Genomic DNA, 21640 nt, shown 5'->3' on the forward strand with positions numbered 1-21640 from the left:
GAGCCCAAAATCATGCAGGTCAGGCAAGGCGTTGGCAAATGGCAGCACAGCTTCTGCCTTCTGAGCAGAGAGTGGGAAACTTTAGCAGGAATTTTGGCACAGAAGCCCTTTAACAGTCCTCTGCTGCCAATGTTCCTGGGAGCTTGTACAAAAATCAGGAAAGCCAACCAGATGGTATAGAGATAGATTTAATTCTACCAATGTTTAATTGTCTTTTAATGATTCCCTCCCACCCCATGTTTTTAGCTGCTCTTATTTTTATCTGTAAGCTGCCTGGAGAAAATATCTAATATCTAATATAATATAATATATAATGATCTAGAGCAGGCTCACTGCATTCCCTCTGCTGCAGCCAGGTGGCAATAATAGCTCAAGAAACGTTTTAAGATTTCTAGAGATGGCAGATCGTGGCTTAAATTCTGGAGGTTTTGAAGGGCACCTTAAGGTGGTTCTCCAACTTTTACTCTCCCAACATCCCTGTGAGGTAGACCAGGCCAAGAGCGGGCGACCAGGCCACCTCCCACCCGGTGGTCTTCAGGGCTGAATGGGGATTTGGACCCTGGCGTTTCCCAGCGCTCTAACCATTGCACCACACTGCCTCCCCACCCCACCCCCACTGTGTGTTTCCTGAGCTTGGGCTCACTCACTCCATCTTCTGGAGCTCCTGCACCAGGCTGGCCTTCTGAGGCGGAGACATCCGAGCGAACACCGTCCCGTCCAGGAGAAGCTGCGGGGAGAAAGAGGGCACAGAGCCTAGGCCCAGCCTCAGGGGCAGGCTGGGGAAGGAGTGGGGCGCAGCGGCTTGGGCCAGCGCCCAGACGGACGGGCAGAGGCAGCCTGGGGGGCTCAGGCAGGGAGCAAGCCAGGCCTGGCTGAATCCGACCAGCCTCCTTGGAAGCACAGCTTGTTCCAAGTTAGACCATTGGTCTGTATTGCCCGCTCAACTGGCAGCAGCAGCTCTCCCAGCCCTACCTGGAGATGCTGCCGGAGAGGGCAGAAGCAGGGGCCTTCTGCATGCCAAACAGACGCTCTGTTGCCCTCCCCCAAACAAGGGGCTCTGTCTGAATGTGCTGTGTGCCCCCCCCAGAGAGACGCCCCCAGGGGTCCCAACTCACCTTTGGGAGCAAGTGCCTGAAGTGCTGACTGAGGACCTCGTAGGTTCTCCCATCCAGGCAGAAGTGGTACCTGTCCCTTCCGGGATCAGGCCCTCTTCCTCCTCCTCCTCCCACTTCCAGGTATCTCTCCTGCAAAAGAGGAGGAAGGGATGAGGCACCTGCTTCTTCTGGCCTCAGACCAGGATCCCCCTCCCCCCCCCCCCCGCCAGAGGCAGGTCACCCAGAATACACGGAATTAGCATATATGATGGGGGGGAAATAGAGATTAATTGACCCAAAAGTTTAAAAAGGAATGGGAGATGTATAAACAATATCTAAAAGAACAGGGTCCCCGTATAGAAACTTGAGAATGCTTTGAATAACTCTCGAATTGAAATAAGGTAAAAAGAATACAAACAAGATTTAGGGGAAATCAGAGGCAAGGAATCGAGGAAAAAAAGAACCCACATCAAGAAAGTCGGAAGTTGACTAAGGGTGAGGATTTGCTGAATTAATAATTTGAATTGGAATATAAGAAAGGGAGGTATGAGCAGGTCCAGAAAATAAGTTAAAAGAAAACAAGTAAAGGGAAATTCTATGTGTTTTCAGTTGTTTTTATTTTTCTGTTTTTGTATTTCTGTATTTTTGTTGTTTCTTTTCTTTTTGTTTTACAATGTATTATTCTGGAAAATTTCAATAAATATCTTATAAAAAAAAGAAAGAAAGTCGGAAGTTGATGATGGAAATATTTTTGTGCATTTGTGAAGCAGTGTTACATATTCTTGTTTGTTTGTTTGTAAATGATGTATTCTATATTTTTTCCCTTTTGTATAATTTTGTCATGTCTTTGTTTTCTTTTTTTCTTTGCTCTTTTTTTTCTGAATTTTCTTTGTGTGTATGTGTTGATTTTAAACCAATAAAGATTAATTAAAACAAAGACCAAAAAAACAGAGGTGCCCTGGGACGGATGCCCAGGCCAGACTCGGGGGCTCTGTGCTGCGTCAGAAGGTGCTGAGGGCGGCTAGGACATCCCTGGGTCATGCCCTCTTTTGCCTGGCATGCTTTGCTCTGCTCTGCCAGCCCCACCCAAGATCCAGAAGCGGGGAGAAGGAACCCCCTCCCGGGGGGCCCCGGGGACCCTCACCTTGGACTCGCTGCTGTCACCCTGGTCGTCTTTGCTCTCCTCCAGGAGCTCCCAGGTGACGGAGGGCGAGGGGAGCCCAGGCTGGCCGCTCGCCTCCACAAGGATCACTCGGCTGCCCGGAGGAATCAGGCTGGCATTTCGGGCGACGGTGATTGCCGTCTGAATGTTGTCACCTGGAAAGTCAAGACAGGGGCGTCATGCCCTGCACGTTGGGATCTTGACGTCCAGAGGAAGAATTTTCTAGTGTTTATTATGTTTTTATATACTGTATTTTTCGCTCTATAAGACGCACGTTTTCCCTCTTAAAATGTAAGGGGAAATGTGTGTGCGTCTTATGGAGTAAATGCAGGCTGCACAGCTATCCCAGAAGCCAGAACAGCAAGAGGGATTGCTGCTTTCACTGCTTTCACTCTCTCTTGCTGTTCTGGCTTCTGAGATTCAGAATATTTTTTCCCTTGTTTTCCTCCTCCAAAAACTAGGTGCGCCTTATGGTCTGGTGCCTCGTATAGAGCGAAAAATACGGTATGTTGGAAGCTGCCCAGAGTAGCTGGGGCAACCCAGTCAGATGGGTGAGGTACAAATAATAAAAATTATTATTATTATTATTATTATTATTATTATTATTATTATTATTATTATTATTATTATTTTATTTATTATCAGAGCTGTTTGACAATGGAATGGTCACCCTCAGAAGGGGGCAGACTCTCCTTCATGGAGGCTTTTAGACAGAGGGTGGATGGCCACATGTCAGGGGGCTGGACAAGAGGACCCCTCCCAAATCTACCATTCTATGATGGTGGGCAGCCCGAGAGAGAGAAGACAATGACAAGGGATGGATTGTGTGGGATGTGAAACACAAGAGCAGTCAAGTACAACATTCCTAGAGTGAACATGTTACACATGGGGAGGATTGTTTGTCCAGCCAGCAGGTCAACTTCCTGTTTCCTTCTGGGCTGGGACAGACTTCCTCTGCATGTGACTAGAGGTGGGCGTGGCCTCACCTGTGCAGGTAACAACAAAAGCACAGGGCAGGGCAGCCATCTCTCTCTCTTTGACTACATGCATCAAAGAAGCAACATCTGCTTAGCCAAAGATGCTCTCTTGGCCTCCAGAGGGACTGTCTCCTTATGAGATAGTTTCCAGGTATATATTACTTTTCTAAGCTAAGTCTGCCTTCTGGGATCCAATTGTGAACAGAATGTGAGTGAGTAAACTCTTTTTGTACTTTTATAGAAGACTGTGTTGTGTCTTATCTTTTATGAGGGAATAAGGGGGAAATACCAGAACAGATATTATAGAGGCTTTAGTGAGCCTGAGCAAACACATCCGCTGTGAGTTTTAAAAGGGGGATGTTACTCTGCTAAATTGTGGAACTTGTTAACACAAGTTGGAAAGGCTGTAATCAGACAATATATCCTCTCCTGCATCCCTGAACTTTCCCACAGGATGGAGAGAGGCAGGCTACATGTTCTTCTGAGAGCCCGTCCCAAGCTGAAGTGTTCCAGGTTTATTGGCCCACGTTATGGGTTCAAGGCCCTGCACAGCTGGGAAGCTTGAGGGACAGCCTTGGGGTGAATAAATGAAACGAGGGATGTAAAGCACTTTGCACGCTGATTGGTGTTGGGGGAAAGGATTCCCAGCCACCTCTGAGAGCTCTGACAGCCCAGGACCTTTGAAACTGGGGCAGGGAGCTCAGCACCGAAGGGACCCCTCTTTCTCTGGCTTCCAGCACCCCAACCGGATATCCCACCTGTAACCATCACGCTCCGGATGCGAGCAGCGCTGAGCTCCTCCAGGACGGGCCTCGTCTCGCTTTTCAGCCGGTTCTCCAGGATCAGGAGCCCCAGGAAGGTCAGGCCAGACTCCAGCTGCTCCCTTGGGTGGAAGAAGCAGGCGGGTCAGGGCTACGGAGATCCAGCTGGCCGCATCCTGAAGCGGCCAAGCTGGCAGGGAGCAGAGTAAGTCAGGCCTTTGCCCTTGAACTAGGAGAGAAGATTGCAAAAGTCCACTGCTGGACCTGGGAAGCCCTTGGTCTGGTCCTGCTGCAGAGCTCTTCTTGGGAGCCCTCCTGGATCAGGCCAGGGAGGGCTGCCCAGTCCAGCATTCTGCCTCCCACCGCGGGCAACCAGTTGCCTCCACGGACCTCATGGCAGCAGCCATCCAGCCTCGGCTTGTGTGCAGAAGTGGGCCACCAAGATGACCAAGGAAGGAGCTTCTGATGAAACATCAGGAATGACGGTTGGATGGGAACAGAGAGGGGAACGGACCTCCCTGAGATGGCGGAGGACTCTCCTTCCTGCCAGGGCTGCCTGCCAGGGTTTCTTGAGTTGAAATTCTAGCATTTGGAACTAGGTGACCCATCCCCGCAGGCTTATGACTCCATGAGTTTTCAAGGCCGCATAATCCAAATGTCTCCAAATATGGAAATGGCGAGGGAGTGGGAAGCAACCAACCACATGGATTTTGCTGTCTTAAAAAAACAGGCAGCACCTGCAGCCTCAGAGGCGAGTTCTAATTCATCAGGCGCTGCTACGGAGTCTGGGCTTTGCTTTCTGGCTCTGCTGGACCCGTGACTTTTTCCCAACTTCCTGTGGGTTTAGCTAGTTTTTAGAACAGGGGTCCCCAAACTAAGGTCCGCGGGCCAGATAAGGCCCTAGGGACTCGTTTATCCAGCCCGTGGTGACCCCCGCCGCCCACTCTTACTGGCTCTGTGCTGCACGGCTGCCCACTTCCAGGTCAGAGGAGCACCTGAAATAGCTTGTGCGCATGCGCAGGCATTATTTCCGGTGCACATCTGGGTCAGAGGAGGCCCGTGCACATGCGCACAAGCTATTTCCGGTGCTCCTCCAACCCAGAAGTGCACCTGAAATAGCGTGTGTGCACACATATGGGCACACGCTCCCCCGCCCTCCAGCCCGCCGTGCGATCGGTGCTGGAGACACCGGTCCGGGGCGCAGTAAGTTTGCTGACCCCTGTTTTAGAATAACCTCTCTCTCTCTCTCTCTCTCTCTCTCTCCCCCCCCCCTCTCTCTCTCTCTCTCTCACACACACACACACACACACACAGGCTTTCTCTTTTACCTTGTCAGGGAAGCCACTTCCATTCCCGCCGGCAGACATTTTTGCGCCAGCCCAATGACTCTGAAGCCCCGAGAGGTGTAATGCTGGAGTTTGCTGGGGAAGGTGTCGGGCACTGGGAACGCAAGGACAGAAAGAGGGTCTGCTAGAAGTGACCCCTCCAGCCCCACGCCTTGCTCTCACAGGCAGGGCCAGCTCTAGCTTAGGGCCCCACTCTTGGAGCCCCCCAAAAAATTAAAGGAAAAAACCTGGATGTACATTTCAAAAAATTAAAATAAAAAAAATACAATAAAACCTACACCCAGCAACAGTGTTTTGTGTTGTGTAGGCTCCTACGATGTAAATCATGGGCCCTGCCTGCTCGCCTGCTCCCTAAAATATCCCTGGTTTGCTCCTTTCTATATCTAGGGTGCTACATTCTACATGGACTGGTGGCATGGCAACATGCGCAAATGGCTTGAGATAACCTATTGTTGTTGTTTAGTCGTGTCCACCTCTTTGTGACCCCCTGGACCAGAGCACGCCAGGCCCTCCTGTCTTCCACTGCCTCCCGCAGTTTGGTCAAACTCATGCTGGTAGCTTCGAGAACACTGTCCCACCATCTCGTCCTCCATCGTCCCCTTCTCCTTGTGCCCTCCATCTTTCCCAACATCAGGGTCTTTTCCAGGGAGTCTTCTCTTCTCATGAGGTGGCCAAAGTTTTGGAGCCTCAGCTTCATGATCTGTCCTTCCAGTGAGCACTCAGGGCTGATTTCCTTAAGAATGAATACGTTTGATCTTCTTGCAGTCCATGGGACAGCTCTCTTCTTGCAGTCCATGGTCCAGCTCTCACTTCCATACATCACTACTGGGAAAACCAGAGCTTTAACTATACGGACCTTTGTTGGCAAGGTGATGTCTCTGCTTTTTAAGATGCTGTCTAGGTTTGTCATCGCTTAGATACCTATGAGGTCCATAAATTACCATATAGCATATATTCAACAACAAAAAACCAGTGAGAATTTGTTGTGGACAAAGGACAGCTGGACATAGAAAGGGTTCCATTACCTTCAGTAGCTTAGGGTCTCATCAAACCTCAATCCGGCCCTGCTCACAGCAGCCCCGGAGGGAAACCTATGAGCAGGATCAGAGCACAAGAGCACATCTCCCCTCCTGCTCTTTCCAGCAACTGAGATTCAGAAGCATCTCTGCCTTTCCTGAGAGACCCTTCTGCCCATGTGCAGAGTGCTTGAGGCCAGAGCCTCTCCATTCCTCCGTTTCCGCCTGCCTAGAAGGAGAGCATCCCTCCATGGCAGGGCAGGATCCTGGCTCAGGGCAGGTCCCCAAACTCGGCTAACCAAGGAGGGGTGGGGGCAAGTCCCAGTCCTGAGAGGCCTTGAGCAGGTTCTCCGCAAAGACCACCCCCCAAAACTGGCATGGGGTGGGGTGGGGGTGAAGGGGGCAATGCCTGCAAAGCTGTCGGTCACCTGTCTCTGGCCAGCAGAAGCTGACCACTCTCTCGGGCGCCCCCTTCATGTAGACGTGGCGCTCCCCCCCAAACTCCTGGGCGACGACAGACATCCTCTGCAGGGCTGAAGAGAACGGGAACTGGCGTAAGATGGCCATGCCGCCCACGGCAGCAGCACCCTGGGGAGACAGGCAAGAGGAACAGGGCACCGGGGGCAGTGAGGAGGGAGAGGGGCTCCTGGCCAGGGGGCCCAGGGGGCGGATGGCAGGGGCCCTGGAGCATAGCTGTCAACGTTTCTCCTATGTACTGAGTTGAATAGGATCCAGAATGCAGCAGTCTGATTGGTCCTAGAACAATAGGATCCAGAATGCAGCAGTCTGATTGTTCCTAGAACAATAGGATCCAAAATGCAGCAGTCTGATTGTTCCTAGAACAATAGGATCCAAAATGCAGCAGTCTGATTGGTCCTAGAACAATGCAGCAGTATGATTGGTCCACAGGAGCCACCCAATCCAGCTCCAGATGGAAGTGAATCCACAACCTGATTGGCCTACAGGAGAATTCCAGAATTAGCCAATCACGTGCAGCCCATTGTGTAAAAAATGTATATAAAGCAGATATTTTGGGGAAAATTTCATTCCTCACTACTCTGAGCTGAATAAAGAGCACGAAATCCACTCTCGACTCTGAGTGTATTTCACTTTCCCTTTTTTTAAGGGAAATTCCCTTATTCCGAATAGGATTCCTTGCAAGAAAAGGGAAAAGTTGACAGCTACGCCCTGGAGCAACCCCAGGGGGCACAACCTGGATCAGGGCCGTGGCACCGCGGGAGGAGGGATTTATTCAACCCCCCACCCACATGGAGCGTTTTCCCGATTATAATTACACACTCCGAAGCCCCCCTGACAGTGACGGGGGGGGGGCATTTAAATCTAGAACCTGGAGAGCAAGGGCAGTGGTGAAAGTGCTGGGCTTGGGTTCGAATCCCTGCTCAGCCATGAAACTCCCTGGGCGACCTTGGGCTAGTCGCTACCTCTCCTTGAGCAGGAAGAGATTCATTAATCCCAGAGGAATGCAGAAGTGGAGGGAGACGGACTTCTGGGTCAGCAAGTTGCCTGATCTGCCTGCTCCCCCCCCCCCCGACTCTACCTGTCCAAGGTGAGTGACAGACACCTGGGCTCACCTGTTGGGCCTTGACTCCTGGCCTGACTATCATGGCACCTGCCCATTCTCCATCTTCTCTGCTGGAATCCTCAATTTCCTGTTTATTCAAGTTAAATACAACAGCAGATCCCAGTTAGGATTAAAGTAGCTTGCACTCATTTAAACGACAAGTTAACTAGCAGATTTAAAAGAATGATTTAAAAGATCAGTCTGGGAACTTTGGGGGGGGGAGGGGGTGCCTTCATCCCTCACATTTATCTATTCATATGAATTTCACCAAATTTGTACGCTGCTCAGTTGTAAAAAGATCAAAACACATCAAAGCACTTTACAAAGAGAATGAAACAATGAAAAGTAAAAACAACATTCCAAAGATAAAATCTGCAATAGACAATAAAAAACAGGTCAAAACATACATTCACATTCCCTTTGTCTGGTGGCCTGGCCTGAACAAAAACTTTTTTAGCAGGTGCCAAAAAAAGGTACGGGGGGGGGGGGGAGCAAGAATCCAGTGGAGTTGGAAGGGACCCCGAGGGTCATCCAGTCTGACCCTCTGCAATACAGGAATCTTTTATCCAGAATTGGAGCAGGACCAAGGAATAAAATCATCTCCTGATAGACAGAACACAGGAAGTCATCCAAAAATATTTAATTTGGAACTGAATAATTGGCTCTTTTGATTGTAGCATGATTTGGTATTGTATTAATGTGCCCGGCATTGGATTGTTGTTAGTCAAAAATTAATAAAAATTATTTATATGTAAAAAAGGGAATCTTTTGTCCAATGTGGGACTCAAACCCCACAACCCTGAGATTAAGAGTCTCATAATTGTATTGTTAGCCCAGAAATGGAAGCAAGAAGAGATTCCGACGAAAGAAGAATGGCAGACAAAATTAACGGACTATGCAGAATTAGATAAAATGACAGGAAGGATTTGAAACCTGCGGGACCAGAGATTTACTGAAGATTGGAAGAAATATATGAACTATTTGAAGAGCAACTGTAATCAACAAATTATGCTAGTAGGACTACAAGAAGCTATGTAAGGAGAAATGTATGAAGCATTGCAAATTAGAGAAAGAATAGTGATATCAGTTATGAGTTAAATGTAATTGAGGAAGTGGGAAATGCATATTTAGTGATCAGATTGGAAAATTTTCAGATGAGATTGATGGAAGTCAAAAAAGTTGTATAAGATGTTAAAATATGTTTAATTACTGTTGAAAATGATATGCTGAAAATTAATAAAAATTATATAAAAATAATAATAAGAGTCTCGTGCTCTTCCGACTGAGCTATTTGAAAAGCAGTCTCTACCAAAAGAGATCCCTGTGCCCTTGGAGGGGAGAGCAGGCCAGAGGGATGTTCTCCTGAAGGAGCCACCCGGTGCAAAGGGCTTTCCCACCAGCCTGGCCTGCCAAGGGGCACTCCCCCCCCACTCTCCCCCCCCCCCAGAGCTGGCACACTCCCCCCCCCCCGAGCCCTGAGCTTCTGCACAGCAAAGAGAGAGCTTCACCCAGCCGGTCGCCTCGAACATCTTCAGGTCCAGCGGATCTCCCTGGATCTTCCCGTCCAGGAGCAGCAAGGAGTGGCAGCTGGCCATGGCTCCGCACGCCAGGCCCCAGGGCAGCGGGGGGCCGGAGGAGAGGCAGTGGGCAGCCTGGAAGCTGCAGGGAGAGAGGAGAGCAGGCGGCATGAGGCAAGCAGGGCGCCCAGAGGGACCGGCCCAACAGATGTGCTTCGGAGCCTGCAAAAAGTCTCCCAGTCAAGAATCACAGAACCGTCCAGCTGGGAGGGGCCCCCAGGGATCATCCAGTCCACCCCCCTGCAATGCAGGAACTGTAGCACAGCGCAGCCTATTATTAGTCATTCTAAACCACCCTGGAAACTTTGGGCTGAAGAGCTACGTGGAAATATGAGACGACAACAAGCAACACGTCGGCTAATAATATTGACATTTCAATCTCAGTACAGTGGACGCTCGGGTTGCAAACATGATCCGTGGGGGATGCACATTCGCAACCTGCAGCGGCGAGTCTGCGCACACGCGGGTTGCGATTCAGCACCTCTGCACATGCACGACTGCCAAGACCTGGAAGTAACCCATTCCGGTACTTCCGGGTTTCAGCGGTCCGCAACCCGAAAAAACACAAGCTGTAACCCAAGGTATGACTGTACTGTATTTGAACATAATGGATTTCATTTTATATTATTGCTAGCGGATGGAGAATTATCATTGAAACAGTTCGTTATCCTGGAAGAACTGTCCTGTCTGCTGCTGTGCTCAGAGCACCCTATTGCGATGTTCGGAACACCCATTGTCAGGGCTCCCTCTAGGTCCCAGCTCACAGAGGACCAACGCCAGGCTGATATTATGTACAAAAGTCTTTATTGAAGTTTAGTTTCCATTTTAAAGCCAGAGCGTGCAACCCTACGTCTAGACTCTAGATCGGCGAAGTCCCCTCTGAGTCACTCCCCCTTCCGCACCAGTTTAAGATCCTAGCCTGGCTCCACCTCCTGCGCTGTTCCTTCCTCCTCTGGGTCCTTCTGCCCCCTGGGGTTTCCTCCCTCCTGGACTCTTCTGACGCTGACCCCCCTGAGTCTTCCCCTTCCTTCCGGCGGACTTTAGGACCTGGCTCCCTATCCGGGCTACCTGCTGTGCCGCTCGCCTGTACATTTGAACTTGGCGCGCACGCCCAGCCGGTGACTTTCCTCTTGACCGTTTCCCCGCTCTGCGATGGAGGCGTGGCCAATCCTGACTCATCTCCTCCCTCTGTTGGTGGGAAGACTGGTCCCGATGCCTGGGACTCCTCCCCCCCACTACGCTCTGGTGGGGAAGCTGGTCCTGATTTCCAACTGCTGCTCAGGGAGTCCCCGCTGGCCCCTTCCTTCTGGGGTTTCCCCCTTGGCACCCCCCTTGCCCTGGCCATCGGCGCTCCTCTCTGTGAATCTTCCGATTCGCTGGAGAGACTCGTGGAATCTCTCTGACCACTGTCACTGCCTACACCCCCCTCGGATTCCTCCTCCTCACTCTCCATTTGCTCCTTCTCCTGTGTCTCTGCTCCTGAACCCCTGACACCCATCATCTCATGTTTGTGGAATATTGATTGTGGAAAGGCCTTCTGCCTCCATTGCAGTGATCTTTGACAGTGATTTCCCACTCCTGCCATTCCTGTTCATGAAATATTGATTTGATCCTTATTAGTTTGTGACTCCATGCACATGTTATACATCTTCTGTTTATGAATTTTGAAACAATGGACCCTCTGGATACGAATTTAATTCGTTCCAGGGGTCCGTCCACAAGCTGAAAAGTCCGTAGGCAGAGGCACCGCTTCTGCGCACATGTGCGGCACGATTGAGAGCTTCTGCGCACGCATGCAGTGCACAGAGCACTTCTGCACATGCACATGCGGCAAAACCCGGAATTATACCCTTCTGGATTTGCCTCATTCATAACCCGAAAGTTAAGTATGCAGAGTGGTACGTAACTAGAGGGTGCACTGTAGTGTTATAAAAAATACTGTCAATATATTATTAGCCGACTTGCTGCCTATTCTTGTTTAGAGTGTTCTGTTTTGCAAGAGAGAGGATTTTCTTTGGTGGAAATACAAGACAGGCAGGTACCTCTTTCCTTTGGCCAGGACCAGCCCCCAGAGATCCAGTCCGTCTTCGGTTAAGGTGCCAGTCTGGGGAGGGGCAGGGGAAATGGTCAGAGGTGCCAGGATGGCGGGCAAGGACAAAACAAGGCATTGCAAGACCTGAAGCTGGAGGAGGAGGAAGAGGAGCCATGGGGGGAAAGGCAGCTGGCCTGGGGACCTTCCTTGCGGGGTCAGGGGCCTCATCCACAGAGCTCAGCATGGAGGTAACCTCACCCCACCCCCGGGCTCCTAGAGGGCTTCCCACTTGGCGCTCAAAGGCCCCTTCTCCCTCGGGTGCTGCGCTCCTTCGGACGCAGGAAGGAGGCTGAGAGCAAGCGTGGTTTAGCTTCATAGTCACACTGTTTGCAATGTGCATTTTATATTTGACTTCACTTAGAAATGTGGCGTGTGTTTTTTGAAATGTTTAAGTTTATTTTGGTTAACTTTGTGCTAAACATGTTGACCTCCCTTGTAATGTTTTATTTTGAAATCTTTAATATTTAATTTTCTCTGAATCATGTTGCTTTGACTGTATGCTCTATATTTGACTTTCTTCAGAATGTTTTATGGATGTTTTAATATGCTGTAAACCACTCTGAGATTTTTCTTTAAAATATAAAACGGTATAGAAATGAAATTCGGCTACTGCAGTGGTACCTCTGGTTGCGAACGGGATCCTTTCTGGAGGCCTGTTCGCAACATGGAAAGAGTGCAACCCGCAGCGGCACGTCTGCGGACACGTGGGTTGCGAGTTGCCGCTTCTGCGCATGCGCATGATGTCATTTTGCGCTTCTGCGCATGCGCGAGCGGTGAAACCCGGAAGTAACCCTTTCTGGTACTTCCGGGTCGCCACGGGACGTAACCTGAAAGAATGTAACATGAAGCGGATGTAACATGAGGTGTGACTGTACTACTACTAGTAGTAGTCTCAAACTGGGAAGAAATATTCTCCTCCAGCAGCAGGAGCAGTGCAGCTCTGAAGACCAGTCAGAATTCAGATTTGCCTCCCAAAAGCATCTGACTGGACGCTGGACGGAAGGAGGGTGTTGCACTAGGCTAGGGTGTCCATACTTGGACGGCTTGTGAACATTCTGCGGCTTCCCATCAGCCAAGCCAAGAGCCTTGAAGACCCCCCAAATCCTCCAGGCCAAGGGGGCTTCCTCTCCCTGCTGACTCCCCAGCCAGGCTCCCGCGCTCCCCCTCCCAGCGCACCTTGTCGAAGCAGATGAGGTTCAGCTGGCCGCACACATTGATTCTCTGGGGGCTGATACAGAAGATCCCTTTTTTCTTCAGCCGCCTCTGGGTGTAAATGATCCCCGTGGTCAGCGCAGCTGGCAGGGCGGGAGGGACCGCAATGGTGATCACGTCCAGCGCCTTCTTCACCACCTCGCCAGCCTCCTCCTGGCTCAGGGAAGGGAACAGAATTAGCACCCAGAGCAGCGGGGCAGCTTGGAAAGGCCACATGAAACCCATGGCTCTTGCCAGCCACAATGGCTATGCTCTGCCTCCACAGCAAGAATAATAATAATAATAATAATAATAATAATAATAATAATAATAATAGTAACAAAAACTAACCAACAACAACAACAAAACCAACATTCCTAATGATACCAACCAAGAAGGCAGCCCCCAAGTAGAGGGTTCAAAATTCAGGGGCCCCCAGTAGACACTGGCAGTGACACTGCTATCTATATCTATATAGATATCTATATAGATATCTATATAGAAATATAGATATATATTTCTGTTTTACAACTTAAAATACTCATTTTACATCCTTAAGATATCAATGACTTCCCTTCTTCTCTTTCCATGGTTCATTTTACATATCATAAATCCCAGCATATTTTACAGAAACTATACCATTCAGCATTCCATTATTGCATCCATCAAAAAAAATTTACACTGTTGAATTTATCTTAATGCTGCCAACATTTTCAGCTATACACACTTATTTCCCATATATTCAATAAACGTTTTCCAATCTTCTCTAAACATATGTTCTTCTGGTTCCCTTATTCTATATGTTAAGTCTGCGAGTTGTGCATATTCTTTCGGTTTAAATTGCCACACTTCTTTGGTTGGGACCTGGCTCAATTTCCATTTTGGGGGCTAACAAAACACAGGCCGCAGTGGTAGCACACATAAATAACCTTTTTTGACACCTGGGAATTTTAGTCTGAATTATCCCCAACAGAAAGGACTCTGGGGTTTTTGGGGCAAAGTACTTTTAAACATTTTTTTCAATTCATTATGGATCATTTCCCAATATTCTTTTACAAGTCCACCACATATGGTGGCGAGACTGTTTAGGGGAACAAAGACCACGTGTTTTCCTGTCAACAAATACAAGGGACAGAGGAAAAAGGGAAATGGCCACATGGGCAAAAGTTGGAATGTGTTTGGAAAAATAAAAGTCTCCTGCCTTCATTTTAATATGAGATTCTGATGAACTTTCAGGCGTCTCAGAGAAACCAGCAATATGGTGCTGCCGGAAAAGTATTAAAACCAAAATGTCAAAACGGCCACGCTGCAAAACGCTCAGCCATCACATCTAGATGAAGACGATGGACTTTCCAGAACTGGTGAAGCTGATGGGAAAAATCCCAAACCAGCATGATTGAGTATTCCAAAAGGATTGCAGTAAATTTATATGATATCTGAAGGATTATTGTAAGCAATCAACATCACCAGCAGGGGTGTCTGAAGACTTGCAATGAGAAATTTTCTATCTCTCTACCTTTATTTAAATTTTGAGCCATTTTTTAATGAGAGTAATTAGAACTGGAAAACGTATAAAATGCAATGATATAAGGGTTAATTTTGAAAGCCCTGAGGCCGGAGGGAAGCAGGTTGATAGGCTCTAAAGAGCCAGGGAGGAAAAGGTATAATATTAAATGGAAAATAAATAAAAATTGTGTGTGTGTGTGTGTGTGTGTGTGTGTGTGTGTGTGTGGCATCTGCGCAAAGAGTGTCTCCCTGGTTTCTGAAGGGAGGGGTTCCTGAGCAGGGTTCCCCCCTCCCCCTGGAGGATCCCATGGGAGATCCGCTCTTTGGGCGCCAAGCGCTCACCCCGTTGAGGACAAAGACGCAGACGGCATAGACCATCCCGATGGCCGCGATCCCAATGAGGCAGAGGAGGAAGCGGATGCCGTCCCTGTAGAGACGGAAATTCAGGGGCTTCGGGTACAGAATGGACCTCACCAGGTCACCTTTCGCTGTGTTGAAACCTGGGAAGGCAGAGCAGGAGAAGTTGAGAAGAGCCTGGGCTGGATGAGGCCAGTGGCCCAGCACCCTGCTCTCACCGTGACCAACCAGATGCCTCAGTGGGGAAAAGCTGAAGGCAGGATCTGAGCACAAGGACAACTCTCCCCACCATTGTTTTCCAGCAACTGGGATTTGGGGGATGTGATCCATGAGAGGCAGTCAAGTACAACATTCCTTGTATTCCTAGAATGGACATGCAAGAGGATGTTTGGTCCAGCCGGTTGAAACTTCCTGTTCCTCCTGGCTGGAGCATCCTTCCTTTTGCATGTGATAGAAGGTGAGCGTGACCTTACCTGTCCAGGTAACAAAAGGACGAGTCACGCAGCACTCTCTCTCTCTTTGACTCCCATCTTCGTTTGACCAGCTTCTAGCTTAGGACTGCTCTGCTAGCTCTCAGCTAACAGAAGCACTGGGATTATTCCCCCATATGGGGTAGAGCCACATGTACATATTCGTAACTAAGTCTTCCTTCAGGAATCCAACTGTGAACTGATGTGAGTAAACTTCTTTTATTGATTTTGAATAAGATTGTCACATCCTTATTATTTTAAGAGGGATTCAAGGGAACATACCAGGACCGTGCAGGCTCATGTGAGCCTCTCACTATTATACAATTCAGTCTGTCTCAGATTGAATTGTACAGTGGTACCTCGGGTTAAGTACTTAATTCGTTCCGGAGGTCCATTCTTAACCTGAAACTGTTCGTAACCTGAAGCACCACTTTAGCTAATGGGGCCTCCCGCTGCCGCCGCGCCGCCAGAGCCCGATTTCTATTCTTATCCTGAAGCAAAGTTCTTACCCTGAAGCACTATTTCTGGGTTAGCGGAGTGTGTAACCTGAAGCGTATGTAACCCGAGGTACCACTGTACTGTGAACCGCTTTGCTTTTTCTCCTCTGTGAACTAAGGTAAAAGGTAAAGGACCCCTGACAGTTAAGTCCAGTGGTGAACGACTCTGGGGTTTCGGTGCTTATCTCGCTTTACTGGCCAAGGGAGCCGATGTTTGTCCACAGACAGTTTTTCTGGGTCATGTGGCCAGCATGACTAAGCCGCTTCTGGCGAACCAGAGCAGCGCACGGAAATGCAGTTTACCTTCCCACCGGAGTGGTACCTATTTATCTACTTGCACTTGGACATGCTTTCGAACTGCTAGGTTGGCAGGAGCAGGGACCGAGCAACGGGAGCTCACCCCGTCGCGGGGATTCGAACCGCCGACCTTCTGATCGGCAAGCCCAAGAGGCTCAGTGGCTTAGACCACAGCGCCACCCACGTCCCGTCCCCACCGTGAACTAGCGTCATATAAATATTTTTGTAGATGAATGACGTAAATAAACCTTGGCCAGTTGTCTTCCTTTTGGCTCCTCCTGTATGGATTTGGCTAGGAAGCTTGATGGAGGGCAGAATCCCAGCCCCTTCCCTCTTTGTAGACCGCAACCCAGGACTCCACCATGTGCTCAGGCGAAGGGGAGGGGAACATGGGGTAAAAATGATGCACAGGTGAAGAGAGCATGTCCACGGGGGGTCGGATTCTGCAAAGTCCTGAAGCCACTCCAGAGCCCCCCTGGCTCATCTGGGAGAAGGGCCCCCCTGCCCTCCCAGTTCAGATCTGGTGCCTGGACTGGGCCAACCCAGAGGTCTCTCTGCACTGACCTTAGGGACGGAGGAGAGAGGGAACGAGATGGCTGGGTGGTCCCCCATCAGGGATTCCTGAGCTACGATCCCTGCATTGCCAGGGGTTGGGATGGATGGCCTCTGGGGGCCCCTCTCAACTCTACAGTTCTACAATTCAGGAGGTGGCAGGGTGACGCTCAGCAAATCGGGCAGAAGCCCCCTCCCCCCGCCTCCCCCCGCTGCCCTGCTCCCAGCCAATGCTGTCACCCACCGGTCCGCAGAACGACGGCTCTCACTGGACCCTTGGCCTGGATGACCTCCGTCCCACAGAAGAGAAGGTGTCTCCGGAAATCCTCCGCACAGTTCTCTCGCCAAGGCCGGCCGCTGTGCTGATTGTCCCCGGGCAAGCAGGTCTTTGTGACTGGGATGCTCTCTCCTGGAGGAGAGCAGACTTGCATTAAAGGAGCAATGGGGTGGACTAGAGGACCTCTGGGAATCCCTTCCCAGTTCTAGGATTCTGTGCAGTGCCGGATTTATGTATAAACTAAAAAAGCTCTAGCTTAGAGCCCGACTCTCTTGGGGGCCCCCAAAAAAATTAAAGGAAAAAAACCTGGATGTACATTTCCAAGATATAAAATAAAAAACTAATAAAATAAAACCTACATGTAGCAACAGTGTTTTGTGTTGTGTAGGTTCCTATGATCTAAGTCATGGGCCCTGCCTGCTTACCTGCTCCCTCAAATATCACTGCTTTGCTCCTTTCTATATATAGGGTGCCTACATTCTGCTATTTATAATTATTAGTAGTTTGCATCATATATTTACACCTATTATTATTTCATGTTATAGCAAGTTTCTAGAGATTAGTAAATTGTGTTCCTAAATGAACTTTTGTTATTGGCAAATGCCAATGTGTTTGCATTGTTAAGTTTGTTATGAATAAAAAATCATTTTAAGTTAGAGCTTAATAATTTTTTCACCATTAATCTTCTTAATTGCATTTCAGTTCAACAATTGCTTTGATAAACTACATATTTTGTGATGTGCAAATGGCTTGAGATACCTATGAGGGCCATCAATTACCATATAGCATAGATTCAACACGGAAAAAACAGCGACAATTTGTTGTGGACAAAGGACAGCATCCAACCTCAATCCGGCCCCGATTCTGTGGCAACTTCTGCCTCTTCCTGGCAGTGCTGAGCCTGGCTCCTGGCGCTTGGCTCTGGGGCTGCCACTTTCCCTGGGCACCTTCACCCAGGCAGGGCACCCGTGCCCCCTGGGATCATCCCTCAGCCGCACAAGGCGACACCACCCTCCTCACCTGTCAGCATGGCTTCATTCACAATGCACTGGCCGTGGATCAGGACGGCGTCGCAGGGCAACATGCTTCTGCCCCCTCCCCAAACCAGGGTGTCTCCGGGCACCAGATGGCGAGACTCCACCTCTTGGACACCTGGTCAGAGTGGAGAGAGGCAAAGGTTTCTCTGGAACGTCAAGAGGAACTATACAACGAACTAAAGAAGATCTTCAGATATACGTTTTTGAAAAAGCCAGAGGCATTCTTGTTAGGAATCGTAGGAGAAGATATAGTCAAGAACGACCAGAAATTGTTTTTATATGCAGCAACAGCGGCGAGGTTACTGCCAGCCCAGGTCTGGAAACAACAGCAAATACCAACAGCAGAAGAATGGTGACAGAAGGTAATGGAATATGCAGAAATAGCCAAATTAACATGGAAAATTAGACAGCAGGCGAGGAAACCTTTCAAAAAGAATGGGAAAAAATTATGTCATATATAGGAAAGATAAGGTGAAATAGTGAAACCAGTAGAATTGGAAATAAACCTCATAAAGGGAAAGATTATGAAAAGTGATGGATAAATGAAAATAATAAGAAGCAAAATGTATAAGGAGATTAATATAACTAACAGTAGTTGTAAATGAATACAGACAGACAATAAGAATTGTATAAACAGGATTTATTTATTTATGGATCTACTATGGACAAATATGGAAAATTAATAACAATATACAAAGTGGATGAAAATAATGTGATATAAAAAACCAGAAGAAGGAAGGAGGGAAGTCAGCACTTAGGAGCAAGTACTGTATAAATGTAAAATGCAACACATTATGTGTATGTGGAGTATGCAACTGGAAAACTAATAAAGATTATTTGGAGGAAGAAGAAAAAAAGAGGAGCAGAGTAGAAGCTGTGGGGCAGGAGCCCCTCTCCCCCCCCCCGCATTCACCCTAATTCTCTTGTGGGGCGACTGGACGACTTCTGTTGTTTGTGCATCACAGACTTTTCCATGCATTTCCCCATCACTTTCCTAGTTGCGAAAGGAAGATTTCTTGCACTAGAGGGACAAGAGCTTTATTCCACTTGAAGTTAATTTAGATGTCGTATAACCCCCCCCCTTCAAAACAGTTGCCAGTTCATTTTGGCACCCAATCCAAGGTGCTCCCGTTCGTGTTTAAAGCCTTAAATGGCTCAGGCTTGGGTAATGTGTGCTCATAAGTGCATATATTAGTCAAAGCAACATACAGAAATTGCTGTGCAGAAATGTGCGTTGGGCAAAATTGCATACTGATGTGCTATTCACTGATGAATTTTTATCAGGACCTTAACAAACAAAATTTGCAGACTGGTGCAGAAATGTGGGAAATGGAGAAACTGATAGAAACCGAAAATGCCCCTCCCTGCTTCCACATGAAGAACTGTTATTTACCGCAGCCTTGCTGTGCCAGTTTCACTCTCAACCCTCTTGGTGACTCAGGAAAGTCTGCTGTGCCCCAAACTTTCTGGATTCTGGCTGCACACACCCCACACGTCTAAAGCATATTCTCCACCCCCACCACCCTGGGAATTCAGGGAACTGTAGTTTACCCCCCCCCCCAAGCCATAATTCCCAGCACCCTTAGCCAACTAGCAGCCTCTGCTAACAGCCCTGAGTCAGCTGCAAGGGCTAGAACCTGGATCCCCTGCCAACATGAGCTCCTCGCACAGGAAGGACCAGTGAATTTAAACAAAGAACCACCGAAGTATTTAGCACATCAGTACATTTCCTCTAGCATTCGGAACCTCAGGTTTTCCTGCTTAAAATCAGGCAGCAGCAACTGGGCTTCTCCCTGGGCTTCAGATCAGGTCTCCGGTTCCATGGTTAATCATTTGGAGGAAATTGATCTTTTAGTGTAGCAGCACCTGCCCTAACTGAACAGTGGAGGCTCCATTCTGCTTTGTCCTTCTCTCTTTGGCCATCCCTCGTAGTAGCCGAGTCAGATGGTCTTCCATAAACACGGCTTTAACAGTGAGTCCGTAAGTGACTGTGGAGGCCAATTCTGGATCCGCACGTCCTTCCGCAGTGGGGACATGGGTTTCCGGGCGGGAGTTGATTGCGGTGAGGGTTTGCCAAGTGCGCCTTCCTCTTAGCACGTTTCTCCCTTGCGTCCTGAGTTCGAGTGTCTTCAAAGCCCATTACGCCTTTGGTCAAGGCTGTTCTCCAATTGGAGCGTTTGCAGGCCAGTGTTTGCCAATTGTTGGTGTTTATACTACATTTTTTTAGATTTGCCTTCAGACTGTCTTTAAATCTCTTTTGTTGACCACCAGCATTACGCTTTCCATTTTAAAGTTTGGAATAGAGTAGTTGCTTTGGATGATGATAATCAGGCATCCGTACAACATGACCAGTCCAATGAAGTTGATGTTGAAGAATCCTTGCTTCAACACCGGTGATCTTTGCTTCTTCCACTACACTGGCATTAGTTCACCTGTCTTCCCAAGCGATGTGTAAAAAATTTTGGAGACCCCGTTGATGGAATCTTTCAAGGAGTTGGAGATGTTGTTTAGAAGTGGTCCATGTTTCACAAGCATATAGTAAGGTGGGAGGTACAATAGCTTTGTAAACAAGCATTTTGGTTTCCCTGCAAATGTCCCAGTCCTTTACTGACTTTACTCCATTGTCCTACCTAAGCAAAGACAAAGCGTTCCTTTCCTTGGAGCTGAGCAGATGGGCAAACAGAAACACCCGTATCAAGGGCCAGGTGGGGAGGGAAGGTGCATTAAAAGGTGGGAGGTAATCCATTGGAGCAGCCAAATACAACATTCCTTGTTTGCGTAGAGTGGACACAGACAGGGGGATGTTTGTCCAGCCAGTTGAACTTCCTGTTCCAGCTGGTCTGGAGCTTCCTTCCTTTGCATGCGACCAGGTAGATCATCATCAAACCTTTTATTGGCATAACATTCAAACATCCAAAACAGATCAATACAGAATTACCACTTCCCCAGTGGCACAAAACATTTGCTAAAAGAAAGGAGGCAGAGCAGTCTATCGTCACATCTCTTGGTCTCCCGGGAGATCAGACATCGGCAGTGTATTTCGACAAAAAAAAAACACCAAACAGAGATATTCAGCCACTAACTTGGTGAGCTCCTGATCATTCCCCAGTAATAGAAAATGTAAGACCTCTGACTCTGGTTTCCATTTGGGGATCCAGAGTTGCTCTAAAAATTGCTGGCGGAGATCAGCATATAGTTTTCAGTTGAGAACCAGATGTGTGAGGGATTCCACCAGGTGGTCTTCACCTGGGCAAGTTCTTTCTCCTTCCACCCTGCCTGAGAACCTTCCCCAAAGGAGGTCTGATGGATTTGAATTAAGCCTGGCCAGCAAAAATGCCCTTCTTCTTTGAGGGTTAAGTTAAGCAGAAATTCAAGGTAATTGTGATTAGTTTCATGTGCCCAAGAAAGCTGAAAATAAAGAGGGGAACATGTTTTCTCTGCTGCTACTGTTAGTGACCAGGTAGATGGGCGTGACCCTTGCAGACCCCACAAAAGCTCCAGTCACCCTTCCTCTTTTGGTGCCTTCTTTTCTCTTGGACTGCACTGCTGGCTCTCTGCCAGCAGCACATGGGCCCATCCTTACACTGTATCTGTAACTGCAAGCTGAAGCCTGCCTTCAGGGATCCAACTGTGAACTGAATGTGAGTAAACTTCTTGTTACTTTAAAAAGAAGCTTCTTGTATCTTTCTTCTTTTTAGGAGGGATAAAAGGGGTCTTACCAGGAATATACTCCAGTCTGAACGAAGCCAGATTGAATTGCTAAAGTAAAGAGATTCAAATGAATCTACTAACTAGCTTCCTGCTATATATTCAGGGGCGGAGGAAGGGAGGTGTGGGGGGGGGGCGGTT

The 21640-nt window shown here is 48.5% G+C and overlaps 1 protein-coding gene across 5 annotated transcripts in view; it reads right to left on the reverse strand.

Moving 5' to 3' along the window:
• LOC309342080 (putative cation-transporting ATPase 13A4) overlaps positions 1 to 21640 on the reverse strand; it is a 50249-nt gene that overhangs the window by 10097 nt on the left and 18512 nt on the right. For 3 of the 5 annotated variants that reach the window (XR_014156697.1, XM_081862164.1, XM_081862165.1), the window contains exons 9-21: positions 17775 to 17906; positions 16722 to 16886; positions 14647 to 14804; positions 12784 to 12972; positions 11558 to 11619; positions 9447 to 9597; positions 7949 to 8026; positions 6785 to 6944; positions 5323 to 5434; positions 3992 to 4116; positions 2239 to 2411; positions 1116 to 1244; positions 648 to 727 (exon numbers count right to left, since the gene is read on the reverse strand). Coding sequence is in view for 4 of the 5 variants with exons in the window: in XM_081862164.1 (XP_081718290.1) it covers positions 648 to 727; positions 1116 to 1244; positions 2239 to 2411; positions 3992 to 4116; positions 5323 to 5434; positions 6785 to 6944; positions 7949 to 8026; positions 9447 to 9597; positions 11558 to 11619; positions 12784 to 12972; positions 14647 to 14804; positions 16722 to 16886; positions 17775 to 17906 (1714 nt within the window). In the remaining variant the exon portion in view is untranslated. The remainder of the gene's footprint in view (positions 1 to 647; positions 728 to 1115; positions 1245 to 2238; positions 2412 to 3991; positions 4117 to 5322; positions 5435 to 6784; positions 6945 to 7948; positions 8027 to 9446; positions 9598 to 11557; positions 11620 to 12783; positions 12973 to 14646; positions 14805 to 16721; positions 16887 to 17774; positions 17907 to 21640) is intronic. The other 2 variants (XM_081862166.1, XM_081862167.1) reach the window with 2 other exon arrangements.

The sequence above is a fragment of the Podarcis erhardii genome (assembly GCF_964252035.2).
Source record: "Podarcis erhardii genome assembly, chromosome: 5".
Lineage (NCBI taxonomy): Eukaryota > Metazoa > Chordata > Lepidosauria > Squamata > Lacertidae > Podarcis > Podarcis erhardii.